Source organism: Psammomys obesus, unplaced genomic scaffold, assembly GCF_907164565.1.
Source record: "Psammomys obesus unplaced genomic scaffold, mPsaObe1.curated_primary_1811, whole genome shotgun sequence".
In the NCBI taxonomy this organism is placed as follows: domain Eukaryota; kingdom Metazoa; phylum Chordata; class Mammalia; order Rodentia; family Muridae; genus Psammomys; species Psammomys obesus.
Window position 1 is genome coordinate 48468432 of NW_026585895.1, and position 19367 is coordinate 48487798.

Genomic DNA, 19367 nt, shown 5'->3' on the forward strand with positions numbered 1-19367 from the left:
TTCAAGTGGTAGCCAGCACGGGGCACAGCCCTGCTCAATGCCCAGGGGACCTCAGGCTGAGGAATCAGCCGTGGCTCCACTCACTCAAGAAAATGGAGCCTTAGAAGCCCCAAACTGACCAAATTTTAGGGCACAATATGGGAAGCTGAGGCTTAGTCTGGGCTGAGAGACCCATTTCCTGTCTACCTCTCGGCATCAAATGATTCCTGAGAAGTTCCCAGGCTTCCCCTCGCCTACCCTTTCTCTCTGTCTGCTCTCTGCTCCCTCCCCGAATTCTGGTCCTAGTGTGCTTCATCCAAGGATGTGACAAGTAAGCACAGCCTCTTCCCTTATGGCCAGGGAAAACCCATCTCAAATGTGGCTGGTATGTTTTGTGTCCCTCAAAATCTATAAACCGAAACTTAAGGCCAGAGCAGTCATAATCATTATTTAGTCACTTAGGAGGTAATTCAGTCAGCTTTTAGAAACGGAATTGGCACTTCTACCGAAGGGCCCAGGGAGCCACCTAGACTGCTGGCCCTTCTCTGTCTTCTGAGAAGCAAGGATCCTGGACAGTACCAACTGTGAGGAAGGGCCAGACGCCAAACCTGATGAGATCTCACTCTTGAACTTCCCAGCCTCCAGAGCTGTGAGAAACCAGTCTCTTATCATTTATCTTCAGCCTGTGGCCTCAGGTCAGCCTGTTCTGTCGCCAGGCCTGGCTTTCCATCTGCTTTTCTACAATTGGAACATCGCCCTGCACCCTGTCTCAGAGGAGACCAACCATTCTCTCGACCTCTTCCTCCCCCTCTGCTCCTGTCTGGGTGGCTAGGTAGGTGCCCAGGAGCCCACTCACACTCTGTTGTGCCTCCTGGGCCTCCACCCTAAGACTCCAGAGGTCCTTACCCTCGTGTCCTCCCCCACAGAACCCACTCAACAGCCGATTTTCAAAAGAATTAGGCTGACTGAAAGAAGCCCACCTATCTCATCACTCAAGAGACAGGAGGATTTGTGAATGTGGGTCCAGCCTGGTCTACATAGTGACTGCCAGGGCTACATAGTGGGACCCTGTCTCAGATAGATAGATAGATAGATAGATAGATAGATAGATAGATAGATAGATAGATAGATAGATAGATAGATATAGATAAAGACTATTTACTATATGCTTCCATTTGGTTAAAGATCTGTATATTCTTATTTTATGCCTATGGGTGATTTTGCCTGCATTGTCTGTCACGTGCTGCAGTACCTGCATCGGCCAGCAGAGGGCATCTGATCACCGGAAACTGGAGTTACAGACAGTTGTGAGCCATACTGCTATACTGGCAATCAAAGCTAGGACCTCTGCCAGAGTAGCAAATGTTCTGAACTGCTGAGTTATCTCTCCAAGTCCTTATTTTTATTTTTAATCATGTGTGTATGTGTGTTCCTGAGTGTGTTTATATGCACCAAATGCCTGCAGGTGCCTGAGGCGATCAGAGGAGCCCATCAGATTCCTTGGAACTAACTTAAAGTTGTGAGCTGCCACATGGGTGCTGGGAATCAAACCCATTCCTTTGCAAGAGCAGCAAGTGCTCTGAACCACCGAGCCATCCCTCCAGCCTTTGTTTTATTTTGCTTTCAGATGGGAGCTCTCTTTGTAGCCCAGGCTGGCCTGGATCAGTCTGCCTGTTCTAACCTCCTAAGTGCTGAATTGCAGGCTGTCTGAAGCCTTCTGTATATACACAATTAAAGCCAAAAGTACCTATGGACTGTGAATCCCACAGGTCCTTAGGAATCTGTTGCTTCCGGGCTGGTGTGTCCAGGGGCGGTCCCTTAAAGTGCAGTCTGCTGTTCAGCATGGACTGATTTTCAGATGGGTCCTCTTTAATGTCCTCTGGCCCCAGAAGATGGACACCTCAAGCTAACCTGGGCCAGCTGTCTGATTCTGGCCCACAGCTCTAAGCCATCAGAGGACTACAGAAGTAAGTTGGGAAGGATCTTCTCCAGACCCTCCCTAGCTCCTGGGTGAGACAGTTTACATACAGCTTGAGGGACAACTCAGGTGAGGGAAACCCGCAGAGCCCCAGAAAGCAGGCAGAGCCCTCTGGGTGGCTAACGTGCTGAGCGCTCTACGAAGAGAGCAGAACTTGACGTGCGCTTGAATGACTTGTGACTTTGGAGCTGTGGGCTAGAGTCAGACCGTTGCTCAGAAGAAGTCTAAGGCAGACCTTGGAAATTTTTATGGAGTCCCTGGTTCCCACTGTGTGCTCTGCCTTGGCCTGTGATAGCCTCCATCCCTGTCAGGGCTGCTATGAGCTCCGCAGAGGCACCTTCCCTGCTGTCATGGGCTGGCACCATGAGACACAGTGAGCCTTTCCTCCTTTAAACTGTCAGATGTTTCAGAATAGAAATGAAATGTGATGGGTACAGGGAGATTAGAAAAGGCCACACCTAGAAAAGATGATGTCGGGCCCCAGGTAAGTGAAGCTGGAAGATGATAGACACATCTGATTCTTGGGACCATGGAAGGAGAAAGCCCTGACCTTGAGTCTAGCACAAAATAAATTACATTTTTAAGAAGCTGGGCGTGGTGGTGCATGCCTATAATCCCAGCACTCTGGGAGGCTGAGGCAAGGGATCTCTGATTTTGAGGAGTCCAGGACAGTCAAGGCTACACTGAAGAAACCCTATCTCAATAAAACAAAACAAAAATTACATTTTAAAAAAAGTATGTATCTCTTTATGTATGTGTGTGTGTGTGTGTGTGTGAAGTTAGCACACTGGAAATCAGAGGATAGCTTTTGGGAGTTGGCTCTCTCTTTCTACCGTGAAGGTTCCAGGGATTGAACTCAAGATTGATATCAGAGATTGATATCAGGCTTAGTGGCAAGCAGTGAACCAGCCACCTTTCCTACCTTCTCTCTCTCTCTCTGTTTTTCTTTCGGAGATAGGGCCTCACGCTGCGTTCAACACTGTGTTAGAATTTGCTATGTAGCGCAGGTTGGCCTCTAGCCCATGGCCATCTTCTTGCTCCCACCTCCTCAGTGCTGGGATGATGAGTGTGAGCCATGACACTTGCAATGGAGTGGATTATTTATTTTTATTTATATATATATATATATATATTTTTTTTTTTTTTTGAGACAGGGTTACTCTGTGTAGCGTTGGCTCTCCTGGACTCGCTTTGTAGACCGGGCTGGCCTACAACTCACAGCGACCCGCTTGCCTCTGCCTCCCAGAGTGCTGGGATGGCACCACCATGCCTGGCTATTTTATTTTACTTACATTTGTGTACAAATGTATGTGTTTTTTTTTCGGGGGGGGGGGTGTTACGTGTGTGAGAATGTCAGCACATGCACACTTGTGGAGGTCAGGGGACAGCCTGGGAGTCAGTCCTTGCCTCCCACCTTGTTTATGCCAGCTGGCATGCCCGTGAGCTTCTGAGGTTTTACCCTCTCTCCAACTCCCATCTCACCACAGGAACACTGGGACTGCAGGCACATGATACCACATCTGGATTTTATGTGGCTCCTAGGGATTCGAACTTGGATCCTCATCATTACACAGCCAGTGCTTTACCCACTGAGCCATATCCCTAGCCCCTGTACACTTAGAGCTTTTGATTCTGGACTTCCGTTGTTGGAGGCACCCTGCTGGTTGAGGTTGCTGTTCTTGCTTGGACCAGATAGCCATGACAAGCTCAGAGCAACCTCCCCTTGGCTGGGTCCCCTGCTCTCTGCCTGACTTCATCTGGAGAGTGCCTTTAGATACAGCTTCCCCTAGCCACCCTGATGTACGGCCTCTGACCCAGCTCCCTGGCAGCTCCGCCCTCCCTGTGCCTATGTTAATTAAGCACTGACATTCTACTCTTCTGATAGGAGCACGCTGTATAATGCAAATCAAGCATCTTGAAGTGCCAATTACGTTCCAACCAATTACGTTCACCTATTCTTGGAGTGCCCTACCCCCGTCTCTAAGCCTATATAGTCTTTGTTCTCTGGAGTTAGAGTTGAACTAGCCTTCGGCTGTTCCCAGGGTGTATGATCCCTGTAAGATTCTCGCCAGCCATTCCTGGCAAGCTTCTCCTCTCCTGCCCCTCCTGACTTCGTGGGCTGCTGGGAGGCAACCCCCAGGCAGGAGGTTTTCAGAAGAGGTGATTCTAAGACAACAAATGTAGTAATTTGTTGTATTACAGTAATTTGGGAAACTCAGTCTTTCCCAATTGCAGAAGCCATTGTCAGGAAATACACTGTTAGGAAAGTTTGCTCTTGAGAGGAGGCCAAGTGTGGAGGAAGGGGTGGGCCACCATGGGAGGCCATAGGAAGCAGGGAAGAAGTGGGCTCAATCCAGGGAACCCAGGAGTATGGGGGAAGTGACATGGACAAGGAGACCCAGCGGTGTCAGGAGGGGGACCTGCCTCTGGCGGACAAGGCTGAGAATCTCAAGGTGCCTGGGTGTATAACCCCACCCCCAAGGCCTGAGGGACCCTGGGTCCAGAGTGAGGTACCCAGTCCTATGTCCTCTGTCTGTCCACCACACCAATACAGGAAGTTCCACCCTGAAAGGTGTCCTGAGAGCCATGGGGGATGGTGGACACCGTGGCCTAAGCCCTAATGTGGGCTCCTGAGAAGGATTCCAAGAAGTGCCCGGGCCAAGGCCAAGATCTTGGGAGCCCTTGTCAACACGGCTCTACCTTGTTCCTTGTGCCACCTTCCCTGCCCAGCTCACCGGCTCAGGTCAGCTCTCTGTAAAGGTAGACACACTGGCCCCGTGGAACCTGCCCCATCGGTACTGCCTGTCAGAGACTCACCCATGCCTCTTCTCCCAGGGTAGACTCAGCCACTGAGACCACTGGGATGAGTGGGATAGACAGTATGCTCTCGCTCCTCTCAGAGCGTCCAGGGGTCCTCTAGGCAATGACCTGGTGCCATGGTTCTGGAGTTAGAGACATGCTTTCAGGCACCTAGTCTTTAACCACTCCAACATGCACTCCCCTGCCTCCCGGGCTGCATCGCCCTGCCTCCTGGGCTGACCCGCACCTGTGGGCCTGTTGGTTGTCTCACATGCATAGGCATGCATGCTTTGGAATAAAAACCAGGAGTACAGAGGAACAGGCTCATAAGGTCCTACCCCTCCCCAAGGATCTGTGGGCAGCTGGTGGTTGCTAAAGGGGAAGATACATTTCTTTTCTTTCTTTCTTTCTTTCTTTCTTTCTTTCTTTCTTTCTTTCTTTCTTTCCTTCTTTCTTTCTTTCTTTCCTTCTTTCTTTCTTTCTTTCTTTCTTTCTTTCTTCCTTTCTTCCTTTCTTCCTTCCTTCCTTCCTTTCTTTTTTTTTTTTTGACAGTGTCTTGCTATGCCCAGTTTAAGAGCTATTTTCTTGCCCGATGTACACCTGCCCGATGTGATATGCACACCTGTATTCCAGCACTTGGGAGGTAGAGACAGATGGATCTCTGTGAGTTCAAGGCCAGCTGGTCTACCTAGTGATTTCCAGAACATTCAAGGCTACCTAGTGAGACCCTGTCTCAAAAAATACCAAATAAATAAATAAAATAAGAAATATTTTTTTTTTTTTTAGAAATTAGCAGTTCAAGGTCACCCTCAGCTACATAGAAAGTTCAAGGCCAGCCTAGGCTACATGAGACTCTGTCTCTAAGTAAATAGAGGTAAGAAATAAAAATAGAGAGACAGTAAGATTTTTTTCAGTTATATGACTGTTATGCCCAAGTCTCGTGGACCCCAAAGACCACCAAAGAGCTGATTGCAATGCAAATGCAGTAGGATCTTTTTATGACAAGCTCCAGCTTGGCCCTAACCCCTCACTGACGCAGCAGTTGAGTGTAGAGCCTCGAGCTCAGGGGGAGGAGGCTTTTTATTTAGGGTTACAGCGAGGTAAATTGGGAAATTCCAGCTAGGCAGTTTGTTGACTGATTGACATTTAGCAAATATTGGGTATCTGGAGGAAATTGTTTGCTTACAGGACAAACCGTCATTGTTTTACTCATCCTATGGTAAAGGGCACCTGGGTAAATTTTAGATCTTCACTGAGTACCCAGTGCTAGGGGCGTGGGTTGAATATTACTGGGTTTTCTTCAGGCTACGGAAGGGGCAGGAGCCAGGAGGCCCTCCAGGTCCTGGAGCCTCTTGGTGTGAAAACACTTCTGGAAACAGAGACTCAAGTCAAGGTCCTGGAGAAGTGAGCATTTCCCGCTGGACACTGTTTCCCACAGGAGTAACTGGGAGCAGAGGCCACTGGACCCATCTGTGGACATTAACATTTCCCGGGACATTACCATTTTCCTGGGCCACCTGGGCCTATTTATTTATTATTTATTTAGCAGAGCTGCGGACCCTGGGCACACTAGGCAAGTGCTGTACCACTGACCAGTATTCCTAAATCCTCAGCAGGCTCTCTTGCCTCAGGGCTCCTCCCAGGCAGCCCTGGCTCTGAGAAGCCTAATTGGTGGCCCTGCACATTGCAAGCAGGCCCAAGGTTGGGGTGGGAGGGTGGGGCTGCGTTAGCTCCAGCCCTTCGAAGCCAGGCTTTCCTGCTTCAGGGAAACCAGATCAGGGCGACTGGATTCCTAAGATGCCATAACCTAGGGTTAGACCTGGGTGGAGGTTGTAAAGAAGCTAAATTCTCTAGGCTTAAAACCCAGACTTCGTGCTGCTGCTAAATTCAGTATCAGCCCAGATTACACAATGGAGACCTGGTATCTAAATAAATAAATAAACAGACAGACAGACAGATAGGACAGCTGGCATGGTTGGTGACACGTGCCAACACTATAGAGGTAGAAGCAGGAGGAAAAAGAAGGAAGGAAGGAAGGAAGGAAGGAAGGAAGGAAGGAAGGAAGGAAGGAAGGAAGGAAGGAAGCAGACTGGATGAGAGCTGGAGTCAGAAGGACGAGAAGTTCAAAGTTATCTTTGGCTACAGAGGGGGTTTGAAGCCAGCCAGGGCTATATGGGATCCTATTTTGGTGGGGCGGTGGGTGTCAGGAGACCTAGCAGACTCCTTTGGGGAAGGTACACACAGCAGGCATCAACGGAGCGTGCAGGTGCCTTGTACCTGGAACAAGTACCTGGAACAGCTAGGGTCCTGAGCTAGGCCATTTCCCCTCCCACCCTTTTTTTTTTTTTTCTCTCTCTCTCTCTCTCTCTGAGACAGGGTTTCTCTGTGTACCCCTGGCTGCTCTGGATCTCACTTTGTAGACCAGGTTGGCCTCGAACTCACAGAGATTCACCTACTTCTGCCTCCCGAGCGCTGGGATTAAAAGCATGCCACCACCACTGCTGGGCTCAAAGATAGCTTTTAAACTAATGTGTTTAGTAAATTGGAAAGTTTTGTGGGTTTTTTTTTTTTTTTTTTTTTTTTTTTTGTCTGTTTGTTTAATGCCGTTGGAGATAGAACCTGGGGGCTCTCACATGCTAGGCAAACCTTCCACCACTGAGCTACATCCCCAGCTCATGGGGCATGGAGGTGGGGGGGTGCATCCTAGGTGTGCGGAGGGGGGCAGGGGCAGGGTGAGGCTCCATCCTGCTTATCAGCTTAAGATCCCCCTCTAGGCTCTTTCCCTCAGGGCTAACCACTCCAGAGCTCAGGTGGCAGTGGGGGGAGGAGGAAGGTCAGGAGCATAAGTGGGTAGATCAACAGGCCCTTTCTGTCCTGTGCAGGGCCAAAGGACTTGAGTTCAGCCTCAGGTCAGATGTCCAGATCAGCGTCTAAGCAAGCCACCTCAGAGGGATCAGAGTACAGCACTTAGGACCCATCACTGCCTTCCATGGATGCTGGCCAGGCCCCCCAGTGAGGACATGGCTTCCTTCAGGACTAGGCTGGAATCAGCTCCGGAGGGAGACCCCCTGAGGCTGGGCCACTAGGCTACCATGCTCAAGGCTATGGCCAAAGACAGCTATGTCTTCTCAAGGGAAGACGAGTTCTTAAAGACAGGTGGAACCCGGCCTCCTGATCCAACATGGCTGGAGCTCACAGGGCAGTGTGGACCTGTACCGATGTTTCCTGAGGGACTGGTGTTCTCATCATGTGATCCCCTTCTCCTCCATGGCAAGTTGGCACCATGGTTGCAGCCCTTGGCTTTGAAAGCAGCCACAGCAAGGACTGTGTGGTACAGGATTTGGGGAGGGGGTATGAGAGTTGAGCTGCTGCCGTATGGCGGTGGGGTCATGGGGAAGTGAAGGGGTTCAAGGTATTGGACCCTCCCACGCTAGTCTTTTGGACACCTCACCTTGAGCCAGGACCAAGTCTGAGCTCGGCAGGCTCAGAACAGGGTGTCCCATTCTTCCAAGTGGAAAACATTCACTCTCAGATGCCCCGCCCTTTTTTAAACCAGGAAACTTTATGGGGTCTGGTTGAGTGGCACATTTTTGGTTTACGTGGGTGTGGGTGCAGGGAGGGGCCTCTGCCACACATACCATCTTGAGTTTCTGGTGAGCTAGGACTTCTAGGGGGTCAGAGGGGTAGGGAGAGCGGCCAGATCTGAGCTGCTGACCCCACAGGCAGTGGCCTAGTGCCTGTCAGAGTCCTGAGCTTACGAATGAATGTCCCTCCTGTCCCTGTCCCCTGCAGCCCTTCCTGGAGTAGCTCAACCTTGCACAATCCTGACCTGGGGCAGAGAAGGACAGATATCTTGCCAAGTATTTCAACAGGATGTGCTGGCAATTGCCTCACGCTTGCTGGACTTGGTAAATGATGGATTACCCCACCCAGCGGGACGATTGGCAGCCAGGTGACCCATAAAGAGGGCCCCTGGAGAGTCCTTTTCCCTCCTTCCTCCTCCTCCTCCAATACATACTGGACCCAGCAACTGCTGAAACCATGGCCCTTGGTGTCCTGTGTCTGGGCCTTTCCCTGCTTGGGGCCCTGCAGAACCAGGCCAAGGACCCAGCTCAGAACTTGATCCCTGCCCCATCTCTGGATAAGGTCTCCCTGCAGCCCAACTTCCAGCACGATAAGGTAGGGGCCTGGAAGGGCTGCTGCAGGAGGAGCCAGGAGAAACGGGGAGCAGAAGGGAGGAGAAGCCAAAGGTTTCACGGGCAGCACTGGGTAGGATGGCTAGGATGCCTGGAGTCCAGGGTCCAGGCTTCAGGCTTCAGCTCACCATCACCCTGAGTCCCAGTGGGAGGGACACCTCATTCTGCTCTGTCTCGACCTCCTCTCCCAAATCTCTATTGTTCAGGTAAGGCAGGAATCTCTTTCAGTCACGCTGCACTGAGGAGGAAATGGAGGTTCACCCTCTCCCAGGACCACCCCATCCTGCCAACTCAAGGCTAACTCCACCTAGGGTCTTGTCTAGCCTTGGAGGAACCTAACTCCTCCCTGGGACCCTGCTGCCCTCCTGCTGGGGTTGCCTGGAGATACCAACAGGAACAGCGCAGGAGGAGCTCACCATTCCTGGCAGCAGCATTCCTGGCCCCCTCTGTCATTAGCCTCTTACAGTTCCAGGGGAAATGGTATGCCGTGGGCCTGGCAGGCAATGCGGTCCAGAAAGACAAACAAGGCCGCTTCACAATGTACAGCACCCATTATGAGCTGCAAGAGGACAAGAGCTACAACGTCACCTCCATCCTGCTCAGGTAAAAAGCCCTGTCGTCCCACGTTGTCACATCCAAGGCTTGATCTGTTTCTTGCTCTTTTCTTCCCCCAGTCCTGTCTTCTGTCAAAAGGGGGATGGACACACGGTCCACAGAAAATGCGAGGGAGAAGGCTAGGAAGGTCTCCCAGGCTGCTGAGTGGAGGCCATGTGAGCGTGAAATTCTCAGTTCCATCCCCTGAGTCAACACAGAGAAACTGGCTGAGGCACCCCAGCCCTGGCAGGTGCGGTCAGGATCCCTAGGACCTGCTGGGCAGCCAGTCTAATCCAATTATTGAGTTCCAGGTTTAGTGACAGGTCTTGTTTCAAAAATCAGGTGGAGGGGCTGGGGAGATGACTCAGTGGTTAGGAGCACTAGCCGCTCTTGCAGAGGACCTGGGTTTGATTCCCAGCACACACATGGCAGTTTACAACTGTCTGTAACTCCAGTTCCAAGGGATCCAACACCCTCTTCTGATCTCCACAAGCACCTTTCCTCAGTGTTGCACAGAGATACACACCAACAAAACATCCATACACACAACCAGAACCAGGGCTTTTCACTTGCAAGGCAAGTGCTCTACCCCTGAGCTAAATCCCCAAATCCAATAACAATTTTTCTAATTAAAAAAATAAGGTAGAGAGTGTTTGAGGAAGACACTAGAGTTGCCCTCAGGCCGCCATGTGCACACGCACACATGTGAACAAACACAGACACACACCAAAAAGAACATGAGGAAGGAGGGACTTTGAATCCAGTCTTCAACCCTACCCGTGGTCTCCTCGTGCCTCAGAAGGAAGCAGAAGTGTGCACAGCGGAGCTGGGGGAAACTATATCAGATGCTGTGCCTTCAAGATGCAGGAAGCCGTTGGCATGGCTACCTGAGCAAGCGTTGATGGGCAACTAGGTGTGAGAGGAATAGTCTCTGGAGCACCTGGCCTTATGCCAGACCTTGGTCTGGGATTCCTCTAAGGACAGTCTTGGCTCAGTTGGAGCAAGGCAGAATGGGGGAAGGTGTCACTGCAATGGGAAGAATAAAGCAGGTGAGGTCAGGCAGTCAATTGGGAAGATTGACAGTGGTGGGGGGGGCCAGGGCCTGGAGAGTGGAGCCAGGGCCCAGCACCTGTAGTGTGATACTGACTCAGACACCTGGGTAGGCTGCAATTGGAGTAAAATATCTGAAGAGCAAAGGGTAGATGAAAGGCAGGTATGGGGAGCTCAGTTATGGGGGGGCAGGGGATTGAGTGGGATGTGGGGAAAAGTTCACATTTGGCCTAAGGGCTAGGAGCATAGGAGTATAGGAGCTTAGCTTGGAGCGGGCTGCCAAGGGAGGTGGTGGAGAGGGAGCAGAGAAAAATAGGGAGACTGTCTGGGGCCTGGATTATGTGTGTACAGGGAAGGCCACCCAGGAAAGGCAACGGGAGAGGGCACAGGGCACCCTGAGGGATGGTCTCAGCAGGGTCAGGCTGGGCAGATTCAGAGTGGAAAGGCCCAGGTGCATCTAAGGTGGGTGGGTGAGGCCTCCTGTCAGGCTTGGTGGGAAGCTTCATCGGTTGGATGGACAGGGATGGGACACCAGAATCCTAGCCTGGGTCATATCTTTGCTCATTCCCATCTCTCTCTCCCGCAGGGACCAGGGCTGTGACTACTGGAAGAGAAATTTTGTTTCAAGCTCCAAAGCTGGCCGGTTCACCCTGGGAAACATTCACAGTGAGTTCTGAATCAGTTGGGGTCCTTGTCTCTCCACTCAGATTTCATTACGGGAAGAACCATTATGAAAGTTGGGGAGAACTTTCCTCCTTCTCCATCCCTTGTTCTTCACGCCTTCAGGTTACCCTGGGATACAAAAGTACACTGTACAAGTGGCTGAAACTGACTACGACCAGTTTGCCATAGTATTCTTCCAGAAGACTGCTGGGAACAAGGAGTACTTCAAGATTACCCTGTATGGTGAGTTCTCTCCTGACCCTTAGGGGCTCAAGTTCAGGTTACACACAGGGTTGGGGTCTCAAGGTCTCAGCCCCTTCAAGGAGTGGTCCTTCTGCAGACCTCCCAGGAAAAGAGGTCTGAGGCCTCGTTTGCTAGTTCAGTGATGTTTACAGAGTGTTTCTTGGCCATTCTGTGGCAATCTTGCTTGCAGGGAGAACCAAGGAGCTGCCTTCTGAACTGAAGAAGCGTTTCGCCAGCTTTGCCACCTCTCTGGGCCTCACAAATGACCGTATCGTCTTCTCTGTCCCCATCGGTAATGGCTAACTGGGGAGAGTCGGAAGGAATGTGGAGATGTGGGGGTCGGGGGGACCAGCTGTCCAGACTGATACCCACCCTACCAGAGAAAGGGAAGACTTGATCCTCTGCTTTGACATCTGGGAGACTCTGGGACACCCTGAGTTCTAGGGAGCCCTTAGGGATCTCAGCCCCAAGTTTTCCTTCTGGCGGTTGACCCAGGACATGCTCAGATGGGAATTCCAGGCTCATGTCCGTCCAAGCTTCCTCAGGCTTGCTGCTCTGAACCACCTCCTTCTTATAGTCGAAGGCTATTTCCTCTCCAAACCCTGAACCTTGCTGACCAGAGCTTCTCCCCATCCCATGACTTGGGAGACATATCTGCTCCACACGGGTCCCTCTGCTGCCCCAACCACAAAGAAGCCCCAAGCTCCTGGCAGCCAGAGAGCACCCCCCCCACCACTCTGTTCTGATGAGCATTTTCTCCTACAGAACGATGCATTGATGGCTGAACAGGCGGTGAGTATGACTGACCAAGACAGGAAGGGGCCTGCTGGGAGGCCAGGGCACAGCAGACTGGGCTCTCCAGCTTGTCTTTATTCCTCCCTTGAACTGTGGTGTCTTGATTCAGCAATCTTCTCTCAGGTGCCTCCTGTCTGCCCTCCGCCCCATCTTCCCTGTTGCCAGAGAACCACCTGGTTGCCCCACCAGCCACAATAGCAGTGAGCACTGGGTACCTCTTTTTATTCAGACAGCCCTGCCCATCCACCTGTTCCCAAAGCTGCCCCACTGAAGGAGCCTGCTCTTCTGCTAAATAAACACGTCCCCAGTTCTCTGAGTCTGTGCTGCTTTAACCCCGTAACAATGAGGAGCAGAAGGGCAAAGGGTGGGCTCACACCAATATCATTCCAGTGTGATGGTAGGGCCTCAGAGAGAAGGCCAGGGAAGGCTACAAAACTCCAGCCTTCCCTCAAGCTCCACCATTTTGGCCCCCACCTTCCCCGAGTCCCTAGACAGAACAGTTCCACACTCAACTGCTGCTTTGGCTTGGTATCCCTCATCAAGTCCTGGCTCACCCCCAGAGCAGCGCAAGAGTCTCCCTGCCTTTGCCTCCAAAGGCTATCTTGCTCTTGGCCACCTACCACAGGTTCCACAGCAGTAATGCCTCTAGGCCTGGGAAGCTGGAAGAGCCTGGAGGGGGCATGACCTCAGTGCGACCGTTCCTGGATTCTGTGATTGCTGGGAGTCTGTGGTCAGGGCAGGAGGGCACGCAGCTGTGCATAGAGGCCGGGCCTGTTCCATACTGACAAGACCTTGTCCCCCACTGCTCACAGCTGTGAGCTTCTCTACATTAACCACAGGAAAGCCTTCCCACTTCTCTTCCCTCTCGTCAGAACACATGGTTTTCCAAGTGAGCCCCTGCTTTCCCACCTCACACCCATATGCCCGCCCGTCCGTCTTGGCTGAAGAAAAGGGTGTGCCTAGGTGGTGACCAGTTCCATCCTCAGTCCCAAAGGGGGCAGGACAGACCTGAGACCCTGCTCACCAGATGGCATTGAAATCGGAGGGATGTGGGGGAAGGAGGCTGTGTCCAGCCCCAGGAAGGTGCCAGGCTGAGAGGTATGTCTAAGGCCGACTGGTTAAAGCCCCAGTGGCTAGGCAGGAAAGCATCCCACATGCTCCACTCCTGGACTCCAGTCTGAGCAGCAGATCCAGCTTCTTTCTTTTGAGTCATAGTCTCATTATGTGAGTTCTGGCTGTCCTGGAACTCTCTCTGTAGAGCAGGCTGGCCTCGAACTCAGAGAGATCTGCCTGCCTCTGCTTCCCAAGTGCTGGGATTAAAGACGTGGACACCCCCCTCCGCTTTTTACTTATTTATATTAATTTAATTTAATTTATATGGATTTTTGCCTCCCTTAGTACGTTTGCAAACCACGTACTTGCAGTTCCCATAGAGACCAGAAGGAATCAGATCACCTGCAGCTGAAGTTACAGACAGTTGTGAGCTACCATATCGGGGCAGGGAATTGAACCCATGTCCTTTGGAACAGTGTTCTTCACCACGCAGCCAACTCTTCAGCTCTTCTTTTTATGTTTATTTATTTATCTAGTTATCTACCTATTTATTTATTTATTTTTTGAGACAGGTGTGTGTGTGTGTGTAGCCTTGGCTATTCTGATGTTAGCTCTGTAGACCAGGCTCACCTTGAACTCACAGAGATCCACCTGCCTCTGCTTTCTAAGTGCTGAGATTAAAGGCATGCGCCACCACCGCCTGGCTCCATATTTTTATTTTTTAACTTTTAATAGTGTGTGTGTGTGTGTGTGTGTGTGTGTGTGAATAAGTGTGTACGGATGTGTTAAGTGCCTCAGGGGGCCAGAGACATTGAATTTCCCTGGAGCTGGTGCTACAGGTGGGTGTGAGCTGCCTGACATGGGTGCTGGGCATTGAACTGGGGTTAATGCACTATGTGCTCTTAACTGCTGAGCCATCTCTCCAGCCTAGTTCCGGTTTCTTGTGTTGGACCTAGGAAGTCACCTTCCCATAGCCTCTTGCTCCTGTCGAGCCCTTCAAGTCAAGCTCTCGTGGCACAAGCAGGGCTTTGTTTCCCTCCTGGCTAACGCAGATAAGCTTCCCTTTGGTACCTTAACAAGCTGCAACACCCGGACAGCTACGGCAGCTTGCAGGTATTCTCTTCCAGCTCCGGATGCCCAAGTTTGCGTTAGTGTCATGGTGTCCACAGGGTTGTGCTCCGCCTGGGGTTTGGGGGAAGAAGCTAAGAACATCTTGCACTCTGGGATAGCCACTGTGACACTAGGAACAAGCAGCTCATGCTACGGGGTCTCCTGGCCATTACTCCCGGTAAAGTGAGCGTCCCTCACTTTACCACCCTGACACTGAGCTGGACCTGGCCCGATTGCTCTTATGGGTCAGACCCACGAGTGGTCAGGAATGGTGACTCTGTACAGGCCTCCTTCCCCCCACCCCGTGCATGGAGTTGGGGGGGAGTGAGTGCTGGAGGTTATTTAGCCTGAAGCCCTCCATGATGGACAGCCAGAAGCAGGGCCATTTAGCACACAGACGTTCTAGGGCCCCAGCACCTACAGCAGAGCACAGCAAGCCCTTTCTGTACGGGGAACCTGACACACAGCCCTGGCGCTCTTTGAGAAGAGCCTCACACGCCTCCCCAACGGCACGGGTCAAACGGACTGGCTCTACATCTGCTGTCCAGGGCTGGGGTCCCTCTCAAAGTGTGGCCTTTGAGTGCCCCCAGAGAAGTGATGAGGCCAAGATAGCATAGGCATTGTGGGTCATCTCTGCAGCACCAGGGGGAGATGGGAAAGATTCATGGTGACTGCAGAGGAGAGGCGCTGCAAACAGAAAGTTCTCGAAGCTACAGATGGGTTTGGAAACCGCCTGTTTGATTCCGACCATGCAGAGAGGAGGAAGCAGAAGGATGGAGCCTCAAACAAGCCCCAAGCTATACCGGCTGGCCTTAGGTGCTAGCGCGCACTCTGCTGACCACAGCGCACAGCATCCAGGAGAGGGGAGGGGCTAGGAAGCGCGAGGAGGAGGGGCGGAGGGGCGGGGCCCGGATTAAGGGCGTGGTTGAGGCCTTAGGGCTGGGCTCTGGGCGGACCCCAGTGAGCTGCTGCGTTCCACCCTTCCGGCCCGGTGTTCCATCAGCTGCTTGCACCTTCCGCCCAGCTCCGGCTTCTGCGCGACAGTCGTGCCTAGTTCCATCCTAGTTCCATTGCGTGGCCTCTGCGGCGCCCGAGCCCGCAATGTCGGGCCCCAACGGGGACCTGGGCATGCCGGTGGATGCGGGCGCGGAAGGCGAGAATGACAGCTTCGGGGAAGCAGGTGACCCAGGGGTGGGGCGTTGTTGAGGCGACCTTTACTTTGCCAGGGGTACGGTCTTGGGATCTGGAATCGGGCCAGGATGGGGGGGCGTGGAAGGGGCTGAAGAGACGTTCCATCCCGCCCCAGGGTGGCTCTAGAGTTGTCTCCACAGCCACCCTGGAGGCGATGGTGAGCACTACCGAATGGATCCCTGGACGCTGCGGTACTTGGTTACGTACGGGGAAACTGAGGCGGCTTCAGAGACGCTTGTCGGTTTGGGATTTGCTTCAGTTTTTGCGTTGAAGCGGGGCGGGTCCTGCTTGGCTCTGCAGGAGGGGTTGGCTGGGTGGGCGCCCTACTGTGCTGAGTCAGCACCCCAGCCACCTGGCTTTGCTGTTGTGACCTGCTTACTGAGTTGGATGCACAGCACTGCGGAAGGTCCTTAGGGGAAGAATTAGTCCACAGCCTCCCGTTGCACTTTTGGGAATCTCAGTTTACTCATCCGCAAGGTGGGGCACATTGTCTCCAGTATTGAGATGTTTTGGCATTAAAGGAAAAATGGGGCGGAAAATGATTAGGCTCTAAGATTCCAGTGTACCGGGTTCTTCTGCAAGTTGTGTTTATTTATTTTTAGTGCGGTCAAGCCTGGTGCCTTTACGTAGTGGACAGGACTTACTGTGCAGTAAGAATGGGGTATGCTTTTGTTTTAAGAGCTTCATTGAGCTGTAAGTCACATTTAAGCTGTCCAGTTCTGCCCTTTTTCACATACTCACCGGTGTCCATTGTCCCAGCAGTTTTAGAATATTTTTATCACTTGGGTTCGGCCCTGCAGCTGAAGGCAGGCCGTGGGTCACCAGGCTTAGTATTGGGGAACAGGGATAGCTTGTGCAGCCACTGCTGGCAGCCATGGTGGGAGCATCAAGAGGGGTCTCGGTGAGGAGGCGGCGTAATTCTGAGTAACACTGGGATGGTGGGGGGGAGGCTATCTGTCCCAGGGCAGGGACAATGGCTGGGAAGTATGCAGGACATAGCACCCAGCCTGGAGACCTCCTCTCTCAGCCCTTCTGATGGGTCTGAAATAGGAAAGACGGCTCCTAACAACTATACGTTAAATACTTGCTGTGGTTGGACCCCAGCTGAGCTCTTCGTGTACTGGAACCCTCAGGGTCTCCAACCTGTTCTAATGAGGAGTTGCTGGGATACAACAGATCTAGGACTCAAATCTAAGGTCTCTGACCTCCAGGTCTGAGTTTTGGCCCCATCACTAAGTAGCTATAGGAAACTGTGTTGGTTCCTTCCCTCTTAGGCCTCAGTTTCCCGATCTGGGCCATGAGGGATGGACTTTAAGATCCAGCAGTCACGGGCTGGAGAGGTGGCTTAGAGGTTTAGAGCATTGTCTGCTCTTCCAGAGGTCCTGAGTTCAATTCCCAGAAACCACATGGTGGCTCACAACCATCTATAATGTGATCATCCCTCTTCAGGCCTGCAGGTGTCCGTGCAGATAAAGCACTCATATACATTAAATAAATAAATATTTTTTAAAAATCCAGCAGCCTTCAGAGGCTCTGTTCTCCCTTCTCTGGGTGATGGGAAGGAACCATCCCCCAAAGCCAGGCACATATACATTCATATCCCAGACAAACACTCCTCCTCGGGTTTTTTTTTTTCCCCTTAAATCCACCAACTACTTCCCTCTGTTGGCAGCTGAGTGTTTCTGAGTCATGGGCTGGCTCAGAACTGGGTCCCGCAGTGGGCACGGACCCAGACCTTGGGTCCTAAGGGACACAGCATTGCCAAGAGCCAGGTCAGAAGCTGCTGTAGAGGAAGGAGAGCCAGGACGACTTCGAGGAGGTATTTTGGGCTGGTCCTTGAAGGGTTGTTGTGATCAATGAATTCTAGATGGTAGACAGCTGAGCAAAACAGGGACTGGAAAGTCAGAGCTTCATTCTTTCATCCATTCACTCACTCATTCAGTAAGTGCTTGTGTCGTCATGGGCACTGGGGAGAAGCAGAGAACACAAGACTCATTGCCTCTCCCAGAGCTTTAGAGTGTGGGCTGGAGGACAGCCCAGTACCCAAATGACCACAGCAATGCCTGAAGGAAGATGGCGGAGGGTGGAGGATCAGGACAGAGGCCCATCTCGTGTGGGGCATTAGCGATAGCCATACCAAGACTTGAAATGAATGATATTCATCCCAGAGGGAGAAACAAGAGCACCCCCCACCCCCACGCACTGCAGGAAGAGCCATTAGTATATTCATAGGGCCTGGGATGGGCAAAGCAGGTGTGAGAGGCAAGGATAGGGCTGGGTAAGGCCGCTGGGTCTAGAAGCTTCTAGACACTGCTGTGAAGGCAGAGAAAGCCACAGAAGGGCCGGAGGTCAGGCCATGCCTGGAGCAGACTGAGTGCCCAGCTCTGGAACATGGGTACTAACTTCTAGGTAGCTACAGAAGGAAATGCAGAGGAAGCTTGGTGAGTGGCAGGGCCACCCAGCCAGGACACTGGCAGACTGTCCCAGGACCACACTAACCCTACAAAAAGATGGTGTGCTAGAGATGACTTCTTTGAAGCTTTTCCTTTTGTGGTACCTCCTCACTTCTCCTCAGAAGGTAACACTGCGAGTCAGAAGGGATGGGGGATGTGCCCAAAGCCCTTTCGAGGGACATCTGGGGACACTGGGGTGTACTGTATCAGTCAGCCCTGAGGAGACACAAGACCTTCCCTCTGTCTTTTCCCTTCCTCCCAGAGTATGCGGCCATCAACTCCATGTTGGATCAGATCAACTCTTGTCTGGACCACCTGGAGGAGAAGAATGACCACCTCCATGCTCGCCTCCAGGAGCTGCTGGAATCCAACCGGCAGACGCGCCTGGAATTCCAGCAACAGCTTGGGGAGGCCCCCAGTGATGCCAACCCCTAGGTGCTGGGAGCCCCCAACCAGGCCCCACCCTCGCCTCCCTCGGCTATGCTCTGGCCTGGGCAGATACTACTTGGCTTAGACACCATCTCAGGTACTGGCCTTCGGATGCCCCAGTGGTCTACCTGCCTGGACCAGTCCCTACTGCCTATCACCATCCCTCCTGGAGCCAGGTGTGGTCCCACAACTCACCTATTTGTCTGCCTTCCCAGCTCCTGGTCTCTTTTTCCCCCACCCAGGACCGAGTGTCCATATTAAAGAGGTCTCCCACAACACTGCCCCCTTCTTCTCTTTGTGCCAGGATAAGGACCCCAATAGCCACTGGAGGCAAATGGAGTAGACTGGCTAAGACTGCGGTTCTTAGCCACCTTCATTTCTGATCCAGAGGGTGTGGGTGAGGTCGGGGCTTCCTCCCTCCCTGGTGTGCTGCCCTCTAGCAGCTGGCTCCCAGCTGAGACAGACCTGTGTGTGACTATGAGATACGGTCCACCCCTCTGGCCGCTAGGCCCTTACGCCACGATAACCACCTCTAGGATCTGACGGTAAACCTTGGTGCCTTCCACGTGTAGCCTTAGTTGTCCCTGCTGGCACTTCAGAGCAGTGCTAAGGATGGGCCCCTTCACTGCTGATCTGTCTCTGGGTTAGGAGGGATTAGCTCTTGTCGAACCAAGAGCTGCAAGGACACCCCTAATCCTAACTCCATGCCCTACTTTGGCTTTTGTGAGGTGCAGCTGGTTGGAGGCCAGCAATACGAGGGCACTGAACTCACACCTAGTGTTAAGTCCCGGCCATCTGCCAGGATGTGACTTTTGGCAAGTCTTGTGACCCTGC

The 19367-nt window shown here is 52.4% G+C and overlaps 2 protein-coding genes across 2 annotated transcripts; both read left to right on the forward strand.

Annotated features, from left to right (window-relative positions):
- Positions 1 to 8718: 8718 nt before the first annotated feature.
- Positions 8719 to 12608, forward strand: Lcn2 (lipocalin 2). The gene is made up of 7 exons (XM_055600405.1): positions 8719 to 8935; positions 9419 to 9555; positions 11183 to 11262; positions 11383 to 11502; positions 11693 to 11794; positions 12268 to 12294; positions 12421 to 12608. Exons 1-6 carry the CDS (start codon positions 8798 to 8800, stop codon positions 12285 to 12287), a joined length of 597 nt encoding a protein of 198 aa, XP_055456380.1. The 5' UTR covers positions 8719 to 8797; the 3' UTR covers positions 12288 to 12294; positions 12421 to 12608.
- Positions 12609 to 15403: 2795 nt separating this feature from the next.
- Positions 15404 to 18809, forward strand: Bbln (bublin coiled coil protein). Its single transcript, XM_055600929.1, has 2 exons — positions 15404 to 15640; positions 18367 to 18809. The coding sequence occupies exons 1-2, from the start codon at positions 15562 to 15564 to the stop codon at positions 18537 to 18539; spliced, it is 252 nt and encodes an 83-aa protein (XP_055456904.1). The 5' UTR covers positions 15404 to 15561; the 3' UTR covers positions 18540 to 18809.
- Positions 18810 to 19367: the final 558 nt, after the last annotated feature.